At 44.5% G+C, this 17,821-nt stretch overlaps 2 protein-coding genes across 2 annotated transcripts in view; one reads left to right on the top strand and one right to left on the bottom strand.

Annotated features, from left to right (window-relative positions):
* LOC115456837 (thioredoxin domain-containing protein 17-like) overlaps positions 1-17,821 on the bottom strand; it is a 531,330-nt gene that overhangs the window by 3,794 nt on the left and 509,715 nt on the right. Inside the window, exons 2-4 of the mRNA XM_030186164.1 lie at positions 10,662-10,990; positions 6,460-6,541; positions 3,104-3,179 (exon numbers count right to left, since the gene is read on the bottom strand). Coding sequence (XP_030042024.1) covers positions 3,104-3,179; positions 6,460-6,541; positions 10,662-10,990 — 487 coding nt within the window. The remainder of the gene's footprint in view (positions 1-3,103; positions 3,180-6,459; positions 6,542-10,661; positions 10,991-17,821) is intronic.
* Positions 11,123-17,821, top strand: part of LOC115456835 (protein moonraker-like) — a 126,213-nt gene continuing 119,514 nt past the window's right edge. The window contains 2 exon segments of the mRNA XM_030186161.1: positions 11,123-11,275; positions 14,485-14,663. Coding sequence (XP_030042021.1) covers positions 14,523-14,663 — 141 coding nt within the window. The 5' untranslated portion in view covers positions 11,123-11,275; positions 14,485-14,522.

Here is a 17,821-nt window from a genome sequence, read left to right as displayed (position 1 = left end):
ATCCACCTGTTCCACTCCACTCATTATTTTATATACCTCTATCATGTCTCCCCTCAGTCGTCTCTTCTCCAAGCTGAAAAGCCCTAGCCTCCTTAGTCTTTCTTCATAGGGAAGTCGTCCCATCCCCGCTATCATTTTAGTCGCCCTTTGCGGCACCTTTTCCAATTCTACTATATCTTTCTTGAGATGCGGCGACCAGAATTGAACACAATACTCAAGGTGCGGTCGCACCATGGAGCGATACAACGGCATTATAACATCCTCACACCTGTTTTCCATACCTTTCCTAATAATACCCAACATTCTATTCGCTTTCTGAGCCGCAGCAGCACACTGAGCAGAAGGTTTCAGTGTATTATCGACGACGACACCCAGATCTCTTTCTTGGTCTGTAACTCCTAACATGGAACCTTGCATGACGTAGCTATAATTCGGGTTCTTTTTTCCCCACATGCATCACCTTGCACTTGCTCACATTAAACGTCATCTGCCATTTAGCCGCCCAGTCTCGTAAGGTCCTTCTGTAATTTTTCACAATCTTGTCGCGAGTTAATGACTTTGAAAAACAAAAGTTTACTGCATATACTAAAGGAATTAGGGTAATAAATTCATGCTTGTAGAATACGCGTGTAGGAGGGACTATGTGAAATGTTTTAGTCACTAAGAGTTGTAATCAAATTCATGAACTCATGACTTTATCCACAGGTTTAAAATTAGAGGTAAGGAGTGCTTAAAATTTTGAATGAAACTGATCATGAGTTAAAACGTTTAGTCGTAATTGCAATTATCACATGGTATTCTTCCTGAATACAGAAGATACTTTTGAGCAGAATCGCTGCTAGAGCACAAAGATGTAACCAACTGGCACAGGGTGACTCGTGTGATATTTCACAGAATAACATCCTCCCTTCCAAGTATCTCTTTCACTAGTGCAATACTACACTGTATACAATGTAGCATTGGGATGGACACTTTACAGACGTCAGACCAGATAATATTGCACTTTTACATATATACTTGTGGCAAGTTTTTATTCTCAGCCCTGTGACGTTCCAGCACACAATAGAAAAAGCTGTCAGATGTACCATGTACGAGGGTTGCTTATTATAAGATTAACTGACAGTCTTCCGCCTTGAATATTAAATATTGATTGGGGGAAGGACAGTCATCACCAGCCCCATTATCGTATTATTCTCATGTTTGTATCAAACTGGCTCTTGTCATAGGGGTATCTGGATTGTTAGATGATACAGCAACTTCCTTCACCTTATACAATTACAACACAGATCACATGTCACTTCATTATATAACTGATGTGAAATTCAGGATGTGAGCTATGAACCGAAGATGGTTCCTCTTGACCTAGAGGTTGAGAATTTGGGCAAATATTTGGCACTTGCCCTCAACAGGGCCTGGTCCCGCTGTGCATGCTGGTTCAGGCTGTACAGGCCTGGAGGAATGAGTAGTGCATTAAAATAAATAAAGATTCTGTATTGCATTAAAATTGTTCAAATCTAGTTAAATTAATTGTACTACATGCCCACCTCTACTTAAAACATTTCCTTTTTTCCATTAGTCATGTTTTTGAACCAGTATCATCCAAGGCAGTGTACAGCATGTTAAACAATAAACATTCACATAGACAGAGGGAGGGCTTCTTTATCTTGGGGATAGTTTCCCACAATGTGGAAACCTGGTTTGGATGGTGTACACCCAGCTCACTTTCAGCCAGTTTCTTGCTGGCCGCTGATCTCCACCTTATTGGTAAAATTGGTTCTGTTGCAGCTGCTCCTCTTTTGTAGAGAAGCCTGTGCCTTTCATCCACAATCAACCTGGTTATACACTATTAATCTACTAGTAAAAAAGCCCTGTTTCTGATGCAAATGAAACGGGGGCTAGCAAGGTTTTCTTCTGTGTGCATGTGGGAGTGTGTGTGTCCCTGCCCTCTCTCCCCTCCCCCCTCGGAGTCCAGTCCTTCAGTGTTAAGTTTCCTGCTGTGCTGTGTTACAGAGATAGTGAGGGCTTCTGCCCTCTCTCCCCTCCCCCCTCTGAGTCCTTCACTGTTACAGAGAGAGCGATTTGATTTCATGCTTTGCTGTGTTTTCCTTCACTGTTTGTGTTACAGAGAGAGCGAGGGCGGGGCAGACACTCGTGGGGAAACCGGATATCTCTCCCCCTTCACACTGCCGGCTGGAGGCTTCATTTAGAAGGTTGGTGGTGCCTTTTATATATAGAGATAGTTGATGTCCATGCAACAGTGCCCCCTTGTGATCCTTCCAGTAGAAGCTATTAAAATAATTTGCATGCTATCTCTATTTCTTCTCAGTCCTCCTGGATCCTGGGGTCTCCCTGTTTTCACCCAGTACATTTGCAGTTCTCTTCTCTTCCCTACAATGTCACATAAGGAATGTAGAATGAGAGACACAAGCTGGCAAACCATGAGAAGTTCACTAATGACCAGGTTTAAAATGGATCTTAAAAGAAACTACTCTGAAATTAATTTCCTACTGATTTATAAGAAAAGGAGTGAGAATTATCTGGATCACTTACATTTGACCAAAATCTTCAACACTGCTTTAATCTAATTTAAAACACAAGATCAGTTGAAAAATACCCTAAATTTGTCTCCTCCCTCCATCTCCTGAAAGCCAGCATTACTAAGCACTGTCCTTTTCCAAACACTACACTTTGTTGGGTCTGTAGCAGGTGGAAAGGGAAAGAGTTGACAATGCTTAAACCAGGGCTTAATTTTATGGGCAAACCCACTGAAATGCAGTTCTGTTACTTCTTTCCAGACTCCAGAGCAACAGGGATATTCTGCTCTGGCCCCTCCCTTCCATGCAACCTGGAGGGGAGGGGGGGTGAGCCTGGAGCAGAGTGAAGAACAGTCACTCTACTTCCTAATCCAGATCCTCTTCTCCAGCTGCTCTTGTGCCCTGCTCCAATTCCACTTCCTGTTTCCAACATCTTACCAGTTCCAGAGCTATTTTTAGCTGCTAGGGAGGCTGGGCCCACCCAACAACTTATTCATTTGTAAAATACTTCTCACCGGACAAAGTGCAATCTGGGTTCAGTAAAGAACAAAGTGCACAACAAGACTTACCGTCCCACATTTAAGAAGCGTAGGCACTCCAGTCAGCTTCAGATTTTGTTTAAAATCATTGTTGGGGTCTTTCCAGCTATTTAAGGGAAATTAAGAATACATGTTTTTATATGTATCTGTTCTCACTTTGTCAGGTAACATGTGCACAGGGTTTGAAATTGTATTTATTCAGCAGTGGAGTATATAAAATGTTGGGAGGAGATTCATGCACTAGCAGCCATGTACATATAAAAATAGGGAAGAGATTTATTTATGTAAGCAATTGCACAGTTACAGATGAATGTGTATCCTGCAGTTAACTAGCACTGTCAAACATGGAATTAGTTAGATCTGTAACTGCTCTAATTTTTAAATGGAGACCATTTTCTAACTAGTCCATTATTTTATTTTGTTACATTTGTACCCTGCGCTTTTCCCACTCATGGCAGGCTCAATGCGGCTTACATATTGTATACAGGTACTTATTTGTACTTGGGGCAATGGAGGGTTAAGTGACTTGCCCAGAGTCACAAGGAGCTGCCTGTGCCTGAAGTGGGAATCGAACTCAATTCCTCAGTTCCCCAGGACCAAAGTCCACCACCCTAACCACTAGGCCACTCCTCCACTGTTGCTACTATTTGAGATTCTACATGGAATGTTGCTATTCCACTAGCAACATTCCATGTAGAAGTCGGCCCTTGTAGATCACCAATGTGGCCGCGCAGGCTTCTACATGGAATGTTGCTAGTGGAATAGCAACATTCCATGCAGAATCTCCAATAGTATCTGTTTTATTTTTGTTACATTTGTACCCTGCGCTTTCCCACTCATGGCAGGCTCAATGCGGCTTACATGGGGCAATGGAGGGTTAAGTGACTTGCCCAGAGTCACAAGGAGCTGCCTGTGCCTGAAGTGGGAATCGAACTCAATTCCTCAGTTCCCCAGGACCAAAGTCCACCACCCTAACCACTAGGCCACTCCTCCACTGTTGCTACTATTTGAGATTCTACATGGAATGTTGCTATTCCACTAGCAACATTCCATGTAGAAGTCGGCCCTTGTAGATCACCAATGTGGCCACGCAGGCTTTTGCTTCTGTGAGTCTGACGTCCTGCACGTACATCTAATAGAAATCCATATCTATCACTCACTAAGTTACACATCCTCTCTTTGCCCTTCAAAACCCCTTACATCTGTCACAGTAATGCAATATTAAAAATCCATTTAATAAATCCAAAGTCCTTATCCACTATCAATGAATTGTTCTTGCCAGCCTGTTTTATATATCCAAATGTACACTGTTCAAAGTGATGTTTCCCCTTCAATGATCCATAATTATTTTGCATACTGCTCAGAAAACTGGCTTTGAGGGGGTTGCCAGCTGCAGTGAAGGGTCAAAGTCCTTATTCAACTCATTGTTTTTAAAACCGCATGCACCTTTAGGCTCAAGCTCTACACCACTACAAGGTGTGTTCAGCAGCTGCAGTACTGTCCTAATTAGATTCTAAGCTCTGTCGAGCAGGGACTGTCTCTTCATGTTCAAGTGTACAGCGCTGCGTACGTCCAGTAGCGCTATAGAAATGATAAGTAGTAGTAGTAGTACTAGAGATGGAATAGAAGCAAGAGAGGGAGATCCACAGTACAGAGTGAGAAAGGGGTTGGAGGGAGGTGAGAAACAGATTGACATGGATAAAAATACTTATGCTTGTGACCTCCCCCACTTACCCACCACGTAGGCCATGAGAAAAATAAAAGTAATTTGAAAAGCCAGTAATGTATGCTACCGTGTACAACCTGGACTGCCTTATTACACATTCTCAAAAGCATGACTGCAATAAGTAATTTCACTACTGTGGACTCTAACCTGTGTTATGCTAGACTGGACACTGGCATAGGGAGGAACCTGCAGCAGCCAATCACAGGGCAAGGATATTCCCTACCATGTCATAAAGAGGTGCAAGGGTTCTTTACGTTTAAACTATGGAGGTAATTTTAGAAAACATTTTTACATGTGGAAAATGACTCTTATGCATGCTTAAGTATGAGCACTGCACCTACTTTTATGTGATCTGTGTATAAACAATCCTGGGGATGGGATATATTCACATATTTTATAGAATGTCTGTTCACTTAAGAGCATATGCACATTTTTACATCTTTTTTGGCCTAGGCCGGTCTCGATGGAGGCTAAGGAAATGCAAATTTTTACATCTTTTTTTGGAGCAGGTGTAACTATTTGAGAGGATTTGTGCACTATTAGAAATAGTTCTGGATGCCTATTTTATAAAGGCATATTAGGCACCTGCAATGAAATAGTGGGTTTCTAAGACAATGAACTGTTTTATTTTACTGATGACATGTATTTCTCCTAATTGGCCAGCAGATAGCGATTGTCTTTTTTGTTAAAGCTGTACCAGTTTCTTCTTCCCCCCAAAAGCTGTTCGCATAAGCTAAGAGGTCATTTTTTTAGTTTCAGATAAGGGAGTGGAAAGAGAAGGCTCTCTTTTCCTCAGACCCTGGGAACAGTTAAGACTTCATAACCTGCGAGAATCTATATCTTGTTCCTGAACTCCCCAGGTACTATTTAGGTAGTAGATAAATGTTTAGAGATCCATATTCAGTTACCTGTTTATTTCCTGTTCTTTACCATCTGTTTTATATGGTTCTGTTCTACTCCGATAATAAACCTGATTAGTTTATTGACTCTGCTGTTCTGGACCGACTAAGAATCTTGGTGGTTTGTGTTTTGGTCTGTGGGTACTTTCTAGGAATTGTGGGACCCCCCAGTAACCTAGAACTCACTGGGGAATAAACTGAGTGGGAGGATGCTAGTGTACAGCACAAGAGGCAGGTGCAGGTGGACCTGAGCTGTGCTGGGGACAGACCCTCCAGGTGGGTGGCTAGGCGTTTCATCACAGCATCTTTGATCCCTTTTAGGTATTTCACCCAGCTGTCCTGTTATATGACGTTATCCCTTGTTGTTGAGGGTGGGGGGGGGGGGGGGGGGGTGGAGAGAGATCTATTCTAAGCACCCATTTTATAAAGGAAACATAGCTGCCTGGGTGACTTTATAAAGACAACACCCAGATCTCCTCCCAGTAGTGTACAATCTTCACACACGTATTTTACAACTATGCACCTAAATCTCAACTCCACCCCTGCTCCATTCAGACTACAACTTTGGGAACAGCTACACACACACTTATACCAGCAGATTCAGAAGCACAATTAGACAAGTCACATTTTCAGATGTATGCTTTCTAAAATGGACTATATCTGTACAACACTGCATCTGACTAGCAATACTACCAGAAATAAGTAGTTGTAATACAAAAAAAAAAAAAAAAGGTTAAAACAGAGCATGCAAAATTGCTTACTATGCTTTTTCTCCAACATCGCAGTATACAAAGATAGAATCCTCTGGGAGATACTGGAGATTTTCTCGCACAATTGGTTCAGCTAGAATGCACAAAAAAAAATGTGCTTACCTTTAAAAACTTTAATAGGAGGCGAAGAGCTAACTACTAAAACAACAATTGCTCAATTCAAATTAATCACATGTACAACAAATAAGAATGAAAGCAGAAATCTGGAAAAATTGTAGTTTTGGTGGAAAGCTAATGATAAAAATCTACAAGTTACAATTAAACCACATCCTAAAAAGTGTTTCTACACATTCAGTCCATGTGTTTTGCTTTTTTTTTTTTTTTTGTAAAGGAGAAGGCTGGATTTATGTACAAGCAGCACATTTATATTCTAAAGGCACCCAAAATGGTAGCACTCCCAGGGCAGGCTTAACCATTAGGCAGACTGGGATGGCTGATTCTGGTAGGGGAAAGGGCACCCTATGACCACTAGCAGGCTGTACTCAGTCTATAAACCGCTACTAAACGGACTTGGAAAAATCCAAAATCCCAGGAATAACATGTATAGAATGTTTGTACATTTGGGAAGCTTGCCAGGTGCCCTTGGCCTGGATTGGCCGCTGTCGTGGACAAGATGCTGGGCTCGATGGACCCTTGGTCTTTTCCCAGTATGGCATTACTTATGTACTCCTTCAGTTTCAAGCATGCTTGGGGCCTCTGGTACCAGGATGGCAGCCCAGGGCAGTTACCTCTTAATGCTGGGGGGGGGGGGGGGGGGGGAAGGAAGACAAAGAACAACTTCAGTCAAAACTTAAAACGATAGATACTTGGAGCTACACAAACTCCAAAACCCATAAATGCATACTTTTATCTGCAGGGAGGGTGAGAAATATCCAAACTATATAGAGAGGAAAGGTCCCACTTAACTTTCTTTCTGAGAAGTTCTGAGAGAAGATGACATTTCTCTGGGTAAGTCTCAATCAGTGATGGCTTTATACAAACATCTATATACAAGAAACCCACAGACAGATGCAGCTACCTCCACAACTCCAGCTTCCATCCTTCACATACAAACAGATCCATTATTTACAGCCAAGCCACAAGATACCACCGTATCTGCTCGGGCCCAGGGGATAGAGACAGACACCTTGAAACCCTGACTGCATCCTTCAAACAGAAAGGCTACAACCACAAAATAATCTCCAAGAACATTGCCTCCTCCCTCCAAACACCCAGGGAAAATCTGCTACAGTACTAAGAAAAAAAAAGCCACAGACAGAATCCCCCTTGTGGTGACATACAACCTAGAGCTGGAGAAACTGAGGAAAATCATAAGAGACCTACAGCCTCTACTCCAAGAAGATGAATTACTGAAAGAGATATTCCCATCCCCACCAGTGCTGGCCTTCCGACAGCCACCCAACTTAAAACACAAGCTAATCAGAAGTAAACTCCCAACACAGACTGAAAAGGAAGAGAAGGGCACATTTCCCTGTAATATATCCAGCTGCAAGCTATGCCAAAACATTTCACAGGACCCCACTGTTATTCACAAAGGAAAAATATTCAACATAAAGGAATCTTTCACATGCTCATCTTCCAATGTGGTATATATCATTCAGTGTAAAAAATGTAACGAAGGATGCTATATTGGAGAAACAGGCCAGATGCGTAAGACAAGATTTAATCTGCACAGACACCACATGAAGATAGCCGGTGCCAGTCAGGCTCCCACCCCTGTGGGACAGCACTTTACAAGACCAGAACACTGCACCAGTGATTTCATAGTAAGAATCCTGAAAGGTAACTTTAAAACAATACAGGAACGTAAGACCTTTGAAGTCAGAATGATTGAATATTTTGACACCCAACAGACAGGACTTAACAAGGATCTTTCTAGCCCATTATAAACCATAAAATTGTATTTCTCTGATTATCACCCTCCTCTCACCTACCCACACCCATCCTGTTAGAATATCGATGAAATGCTTTGATGTCCCCATGCATACCTCCTACCCACCCCCCACCTTGTCAAAGTAATGCTTGGATGTTTCACTTATATATACTATCTGCTACCACGTTTGCTTATTTCCGATCTGACGAAGAAGGGCAACCTTCGAAAGCTAATCAAAAAATGTACTAAGTGATGTCCAATAAAAAAGGTATCATCTTATTTTATTTTCCACGTTAGGAGTTACGGACCAAGAAAGGAATCTGGGTGTCGTCGATAATACACAAACCTTCTGCTCAGTGTGCTGCTGCGACTCGGAAAGCGAATAGAATGTTGGGTATTATTAGGAAAGGTATGGAAAACAGGTGTGAGGATGTTATATCGCTCCATGGTGCGACCGCACCTTGAGCGCTGTGTTCAATTCTGGTCGCTGCATCTCAAGAAAGATATAGTGGAACTGGAAAAGGTGCAGCGAAGGGTGACTAAAATGACAGCGGGTATGGGACGACTTCCCTATGAACATAGTAAATGACGGCAGAAAAATACCTGCATGGTCCATCCAGTCTGCCCAACAAGATAAACTCATATGTGCTACTTTTTGTGTATACCTTACCTTGATTTGTACCTGTCCTTTTCAGGGCACAGACCGTGTAAGTCTGCTCAGCACTATCTCCGCCTCCCAACCACCATGAAGAAAGACTAAGGAGGCTAGGGCTTTTCAGCTTGGAGAAGAGACGGCTGAGGGGAGACATGATACAGGTATATAAAATAATGAGTGGAGTGGAACAGGTGGATGTGAAGCGTCTGTTCACGCTTTCCAAAAATACTAGGACTAGGGGGCATGCGATGAAACTACAGTGTAGTAAATTTAAAACAAATTGGAGAAACTTTTTCTTCACCCAACGCGTAATTAAACTCTGGAATTCGTTGCCGGAGAACGTGGTGAAGGCGGTTAGCTTGGCAGAGTTTAAAAAGGGGTTGGACGGTTTCCTAAAGGACAAGTCCATAAACCACTACTAAATGGACGGGAAAAATCCACAATTCCAGGAATAATGTATAGAATGTACGTTTGGGAAGCTTGCCAGGTGCCCTTGGCCTGGATTGGCCGCTGTCGTGGATAGGATGCTGAGCTCGATGGACCCTTGGTCTTTTCCCAGTGTGGCATTACTTATGTACTTACGTAAAAACTGGTTAAAAGAAAGAGAGTAGGGTTAAATGGTCAGTATTCTCAATGGTGAAGGGTAGTTAGTGGTGTTCCCCAGGGGTCTGTGTTGGGACCCCTGCTTTTTAATATATTTATAAATGATCTAGAGAAGGGCATAGCTAGTGAGGTAATTAAATTTGCTGACAATATAAAGTTATTCAAAGTTGTTAAATCACCAGAGGATTGTGAAAAATTGCAAGTGGACTTTACAAGTCTGGGCATCCAGATGGCAGGTGACATTTAATCTGAGCAAGTGCAAAGTGATACATGTGGAAAAGAGGAGCCCGAATTAGAGCTACGCGATGCAAGGTCACCGATCAGGAAAAAGATCTAGGCGTCATCATTGATGATATGTTGAAACCCTCTGCTCAGTTGTAGTGGTAGCTAAGAAAGCAAATAGAATGTTAGGTATTATTAGGAAAAGAATGGAAAACAAAAATGAGGATGTTATAATGCCTTTATATCACTCCATGGGGCGACAGCATCTCGAGTACTGTGTGCAGTTCTGGTCACTGCAACGTGAAAAAAATATAGTGGAATTCGAATAAGTACAGAGAAGGGTAACAAAAATGATAAAAGGGGATGGGAAAACTTCCCTATGAGGAAAGGCTAAATCGGCTAGCGCTCTTCAGCTTGGAGAAAAGACAGCAGAAGGGAGATATGATAGAGATCTATAAAATAATGAGGAGTGGTACGGTTAGATGTGAATCACTTGTGTACTCTTTGCAAAAATACTAGGCCTTGGGAGCACGCAATGAACAAATCCGAGAAAATATTTCTTGACACTATGTGTAATTAAACTCTGGAATTTGTTGTCAGAAAATGTTGTAAAAGCAGTTAGCTTAATGGGGTTTAAAAAAGGCTTGGCTAACTTCCCCAAAGTCCATAAGCCATTATTAACATGGCCTTGGGGGTAATTGCCAGGTACTTTGGAAACAGGATAATGGGTTTGATGAACCTAGTGTGTCCCAGTGTGGCAAACGATTATGTTCTTTCTGTAGAGGGACCATTTGATTTTTACAGTAGTCCTGCCTTAATAGAAACTAGCAAAGTTTTTACCTTCCACGCAGTCCGGGCACCAGCTGGCTCCCTTTTCGTTTTTGGATCCACAGAACAAGGCAAAAACAAGTTGGTCCTTGAACCTCTCCAGGGCCTGGATGAACTCCTGGTAGCCGCGAACCTTCACCTCTGTATACTGCGTCTGGGGCATTTTGGGGGCGTGTAGCTGTGAGCTAGGAACGCAGCAAGAGTCAGCCAATGTTGTTGGACCCTCTTCTTCTATCCTTGCCGTTGTTTCACTTCCTGTCCCTCTCTGACGCATCATTGGCAGGGCGGAGGCGTGACGACACCTCCGCTGCTTCCTCATCCTCCAGCCGAAGATCCAGTCCCTGGCGCGTGCGGGGAGTTGTAGGAATGACATCATCTGGATCACTGAAACGGCAATTGCATTGTACTCAACTGTTAATAGGAAGATTGTCCTTCTGTGCGACCCGTCCGACGTCGGTTGCAACGCAGACGCTTGTTGTCATGGCGCCGACGTAGCCTCCTGGCTTTATCTTCTACTTTAGGTTTCTTTTATATCTGCCTTCATCTTCCTGTGTGTCACTAGAAGTCTCTTTGCTCTCACGAGAGGGAACTTATTGGACGAATGAACGTCAATCAAGTCTATAGAGGTAAGTGGAATAAGAAAAACCTTAACGTAACTGTTGTTGGCTGTGGTTCCCGCTTCTTCCTCCTTATTTTAAACTCTATGTTTACTGGCTGCCTATTTTCATATGGTGCCGGGGTGGACATGACCAATTAAAGTCTAGCTAAGCAGGGGCGTAGCCAGACAACAGATTTTGGGTGGGCACCAAGTATCTCAGCTGGTGGGAAAACACTTCTTTCCACCTTGGCAGCAGGCATAGGGTTACCATATGGCTCCAGAAAAAGGAGGACGGATAGAGCCAGCCGGGTTTTACTTCCATTGCTTTCCATTGAAAGCAATGGAAGTAAAACCCGGAGAGCTCAATTACTTCCATTGAAAGCAATGGAAGTAAAACCCGGCTGGCTCTATCCGTCCTCCTTTTTCTGGAGCCATATGGTAACCCTGCACTGAAAACTGTGCATGCACAGGTGCCGTGGAGGGTAGCATTTTCGTTACCCTCAGGGGGAAATCTTTCGCTGGCAGAGCTTGGGATTCCCACCAGTTACAAGCCCACCTGTGGCTACGCCACTGTAGCTAAGTAGTAAGCAGTTCTAGTGCAAATGACTGAGCTATATGTGCATCTGTAATAATCTGGATATTGCATTTACCGTATTTTTCAGACTATAAGACGCACTTTTTTCCCCCAAAATTTGGGAGGAAAATGGGGGGTGCGTCTTATAGTCCGAAGGTAGCGAGTTTTGGATCGCTGTCCCCTACTTACGCGATGCCATGTTCCCTGGTGGTCTAGTAACGTCGGGGCAGGAAAGAGCCCCCTCTTTCCTGCCCATCGCACTGCTCTCCGTGCTCCTGACTGCTTCCTGACGGTCTCGGCGATATTCAAAATGGCCGCTCTTTCCTGCCCCAACATCACTAGACCACCAGGGAACATGGCATCGCGTAAGTAGGGGACGGCGATCCGAAACTCGGACAAGACGCACCGGAGCACCTAGGTTTTAGAGGAGGGAAAAAGGAAAATTTTTTTTTTCCTATTTCCCTCCTCTAAAACCTAGGTGCGTCTTATGGTCCGGTGCGTCTTATAGTCCGAAAAATACGGTACATTCAGTGCTGCCGACTACACATATAGTGGCACTGAATGTATGTATTTTAAAATTTGGCCAGCATTAAAAAAAATACGCTGACTACAAAGTGTGAATATTGACTTATTTGGAGTATCCTAATTGGTAGAGCAGTGGTCTTTATGATCATTCACAAGTCACTTCCTTTGCCACAAGTACAGTCTTGGATTATGACCCATCCAGACACAGAAAAATAACTACTATTCTTGAATGTACACTGCCTTGATAGCTTTGGGGCTTGCATGCTTGAAGCAAAGCAGCACATGCATAATACAGTGCAAGGGTCTGGGATGAAAGAAATACATGCAGTTAACCAGAGCGTGCACTTAACCGTTGTGACTCAAAGAAGCTTGACATCTGATAAACATATGTACAGTACACAGTCTCCGTTAACTGACGTTAGGTTTACTTGAAGTAGTCAGTGATAGTCCTCTGTACACTATTGTGTCTGTGAGTGCCATAGACTACATCTGCCAGACGGTAAAAACTATCATAGCACTGACATCCAGGGGCCTCCAGATAGGCCCGCACGGTGTTGAGACTCTCCTGCGCTCTTGCAAAAGTGACAGGAGGTTGTTGAATTTCATCAGCGTGTGCCTCGCTGCTCATTTCATCATCTGTTTAATCATCAGCCGTTGTCTGCATGTAGGCGCATATCTGGACATCAGTGCTGTCATCAGCTGTTTGTAGATCGTAATCAACAGCTGCGTAGTGATGAAACTCAGGTAGACACATTGGAACGTTGCAGGAGCAAATTATTATATTAGATGTCCTGGAAAAGGTGAAGACAGATCAAAATGGGCTTCAAAGGCACCTCAAATAGATAGGTTTTTTTTTTTTATTTGTACCCCGCGCTTTCCCACTCGTGGCAGGCTCAATGCGGCTTAGGTACTTATTTGTACCTGGGGCAATGAAGGGTTAAGTGACTTGCCCAGAGCCACAAGGAGCTGCCTGTGCCTGCAGTGGGAATCGAACCCAGTTCCCCAGGACCAAAGTCCACCACTCTAACCACTAGGCCACTCCTCCACTAGTTGGGAATTAAAGCCAGTGCTTCAGACTTCTATAGTCTGTCCCGAAAATGGCAGACAGGTCAAGCTTAAGTATGTATATTTTATATCACGTTTATATCATATGCTATGAGTGTGTGTGATGTATATCTCTGTGGGGGAGGGAAAGACAGTTGAAATTGAGAGTAAAATGTAGTTAACATTATGGTTGGATTGTTTAATCATGCACTGATAACAAATGTGATTGTGTTCAGGCCATAATAATAAAACAACTGTTCGCACTATGGGGCTTTTTTAGTAATTCAGACCTACCGCACGGTAAAAGGTCACTACCATGGGACTTGCTGAGGCATGCCACGATAGTTTGGCCAGCAGTGCACACTACTCCCATGGTAATTTTTTTTTTTATTTTAAACGTGGGAGGTTTGTCTGGGGGCAGAGAGTAGGAGGTGTCCCTGCTTTAATCAAGTAGCGTGGACACATATCCAATTACTGCAGACATAGAGACGTATTTTCAAAGCACTTAGACTTACAAAGTTCCTTAGTAACCTATGGAACTTTGCAAGTCTAAGTGCTTTGAAAATGACCCCTATAGCGTGGGAGCCCTTGCTGCCTTCTAAATAGGCAGCAGTAAGGGCTCTCGGCTGTAATGGCCACTTGCTAATGGGAAAATAGCATATGGCCATTAAAAAAAAAATAAAAAAATACTGCGGACATTTTTCAGCCCTGCTAGAAAGTGATTGGAGCGCGCAGCAAAACCATGTGCCGGCTACTTTCTAGCGCAGGACCCTTATTGGCATGGTATTGTGGCATCATATGTAACTGCCTATATGTCATAGGCGTGGTGACAAATTGCGACTGCCCTGGTTCTGATGCCAGTGTTTCAATCATGAATGCGTGTAACCTGTACAGAGTGGCAGGTGCAGCTCTGGTCGCCTTGTTGGGGCACGCTGGATGGACTGCTATCATTTACTGTGAAATTCTACCCTTTATATATTATCTGGCATATCTATATTAAAGTTATCATTCATATTTTTAGAAAGCTTATCAAATTTGTTATTTTGGTAACAATCTACTTTGGGGTTTTTTTTTAATTTCTTTTTATTTTTAAGGCCTAGTAACTGCTGTGTCTGCAGAGAAATGCTAAAAGATGGCTGGAAATATTCAGCATCCTAGTAATCTGTTAAATGCAAAGGACTTAGGGATATCGCATTCATCTCATGCTCAGTTTGTACCAGGTAGAAGGTCGGACAAGAATAATCTGAGGAATCCTCCACGTCTACAGACACAGGTAGCCTTGGATGAAAATCTGTTAATGCATCACTATTACCATATGTGAGAGTAATATTGATGTACTTCTTTTCCCTCACTGTTTTGCTGCTATCCCCCGTTTACTAAGCTGTGCGCTAATATCAACACAGTCCATTCACTTTGAATGGGCTGTGTCTGCATTGCCGCCGGCAGCTGCAAGCACGACTTAGTAAACAGGGGTATGTGTGTTGGTGTCAGTTTGTCCTCTTATATCATAAGGTGTTCTTTTACTGTGAAATGTACATGGGGTAATTTTTGTTTAGTTTCAAAGTCTGCAGATAACTTTTCCATATGGATGTTATGCCAGTTTTCAAATTGAAAGTACACATGCAAATTCACTTTTCAAATTGCCTCCATAAAAGGTACCTTTAAACACTTGTATCTTCTTTTTTTTTGCATGTACTGACCAAAACAGTGCTCATAATTTTGAAAATACAAAAGTACATGCATTGTTTGAATGCCCACCGTAACTCAACTCCCAAGAATGTCTACACTAAATGCCAGTAATAGTAAGCTATTGTTGGCACTCAGGGGTGGGCAATTTTTAAATAATATATTTTGCTAGTGAAACATTTTGCTTGCAAAAATAGTTTTGAAAATTGCCATCCCTTTGTCCTCAATGACTGTAAATTCCCTTACTCTCATGGTACTGTGTGCTTCCATAGCATCCCACAGATCAATCCAGAGACTGGTGGGTTATGTCCCTCTGCCAGCAGGTGGAGACAGAGAGATATGTGGTCATGTGTAGCCACTCAAACCTCAGTATTCTCTCTATGTAGCAGGTGGAAGGTACATAGCTCTGCAGCTCTGGATTGGGGCTCCTCACCCGTTCCCTCGGGCTGAGTTGAGCGTCCCTTAGGGGGTTGAGGGCTCACTGCAGTGGTGAGTACGGTACACCTGGTGGGGCCAGGTACCTACCTCCCCCCCCCCCCCCCCCCCCCCCCCCGTGGACCCCCTTGGCAGCCTACGTGAGTCTGACGGGAAAAAAAAAAGGATTTTTGTCACTCGTTTGCTCACACAGTAAAAAGGGCTTTGTTTTAACCGGGGTAGTGTGCAGGGAAAGTTCGTGCTCCTAGCGGGGGGTGGACTGTACGCTGATGCTTCAGTGAAGGCTTATGGCAGCTCCCTCGGAAACAAACACTGCTCCCGGTTTGGGAGCCGGGGAGCAGCGTCGGGAGTGTGCGCTGCCTGCCCTTGTGGCTCCCGGTCTGAGGAGCAGGCTTCGGGGGCGAGGGACCGTTCGTGTCAGAGCGAGGCGTCGGCGGCACCATTGTCCTTTGCGCCTGCTTCGGCCCGCCTGGCAGCTTATGATTTTGGCGCCATTTCTCGGGCGTCCCCAGCGTTCTCACCTGTGGCCTCTTCCGGTGCTAATAGTTCCCGCCAGGCACTGGATGCATTTTTTTTTGTTAGCACCAGACTCTGGAGACAGCAGAGCAGCATCTGTTTCTGGGGGAGCGTCACGCTCCATTTCCAGCGTGGCTGCTCCAGGGCTGGGCTCATCTGGCGCCATTTTGAATTCCTCCCCTTGTGGTTCTGACCAAGGGGGGGGGGGGGGCGCTGGCGATGGAGACTTTTGCAGCAGCGTCTGCTGCCTCTCAGGACGTAGACAAGGATCTAGAGTCAGATGGCCGCATCACCTCCTTTAGTAGCCTAGCATCCGGGTTGGACGCTATTTCAGTGTGTTCGGAGGTAGATGATGGCCAATTGTCAGGAGTTTCCCTGCCAAGCCCAGTCAGATTCTCTGGAGGAGGGCAAATTGGCCTCAGAAGGGGGAGATGATCCCACGGCAGCGTGTTTATTCCGCAAAGAAGAGCTACTGGCTCTAATATTGTGGGCTATGGAAGTCTTGAATATCTCCGTTCTGGACAGTGGGCTCCCTTCTTCGGTAAAACCGTCTATTATGTCGTGCACTAAGCTGCCCCCTCCAGGACCTTCCATATTCATGAGGCAATGAAGTTGCTCATTGCGGCTCAGTGGGACACGCCAGAGGCAGGTTTGCGCATGGCCAGGGCCATGGCACGCCTCTACCCGCTCCCTGACGCGGAGCAGGAGACTTTCCGTCTGCCCACAGTGGATTCCTTAATCACTGCAGTCACTAAGAAGACTACACTGCCAGTAGAAGGCGGCACAGCTCTTAAGGAACCTCAGGATAGGAAGTTGGAGACTTCGTTGAAGATGTCTTTCAAAGTGGCGGCATTGTGTATGCAGGCTTCTGTCTGCGGTTCCTATGCGGCCAGAGCATGTCTGTCCTGGGTGCAGAAAGCGGCCTCACCGGAGGAGCTCGTGGAGTTTTTGCCTTCTCTTAAGGCGGGCCTAGCTTACCTGGCGGATTTGCTTTATGATCTCCTTCGAGCCAAAGCTAAGGGGGTTTCGCTTTCAGTAGCGGCTCGCCGCTGGCTGTGGCTTCGTCACTAGTCTGCAGATACGGCGTCTAAATCTCATTGGTGCGTTTGCCATTCAGAGGCAAGCTTCTGTTTGGGGAAGGTTTAGACCAGATTGTCAAGGATCTGGGGGATTCTAAAGGCCACCGCTTGCCTGAGGATAAGCCTCGTAATGGTTCTCGTGTGGGCGGCTCATGGTCCCGATTTAGGGATGCCTGCCAGTATCGTCCGGGTAGATCTTTCCTCAGAAGCAGCAGCCGTTTCGTGGAGACCGCCACCTCGGTGGCGCTTCTTCAAGACCAGCCGCTGGAGCTCGTCCCCAATGATGGGGTATTGGCTCATCTCCCGGTGGTGATAGGGGGACGTCTGTCCCTTTTCCTCGGAGGATGGGCTGAAGTGACATCAGACGAGTGGGTCTTGGAGGTCATCCGAGATGGTTACAAACTGGAGTTTTATCGAACCCTGGCAGAGTTTTTTGTGGAGTCTCCTTGCAAGGATCTGCAAAAGGTAGCAAAGTTCAAGGAAACTTTAAGAAATCTAGTCCAGCTCAGAGCAGTAGTTCCTGTGCTTCTGGAGCAGCGAGGTTTAGGCCGCTATTCCATTTACTTCGTGGTAGGCAAGAAAGGGGGATCATTTCATCTGGTACTCGATTTAAAGGGTGTGAACAAGGCCCTACGGGTACATCATTTTCGGATGGAAACTCTTTGGTTTGTCATGGCCACCGTTCAGCCAGGGGAGTTCCTTACCTCACTCGATC

Source organism: Microcaecilia unicolor, chromosome 13 (genome assembly GCF_901765095.1).
Source record: "Microcaecilia unicolor chromosome 13, aMicUni1.1, whole genome shotgun sequence".
NCBI classification, from domain to species: Eukaryota; Metazoa; Chordata; class Amphibia; order Gymnophiona; family Siphonopidae; genus Microcaecilia; species Microcaecilia unicolor.
Note: the sequence above shows the minus strand (reverse complement) of the source record. Positions and strands in the feature narration are given on the sequence as shown.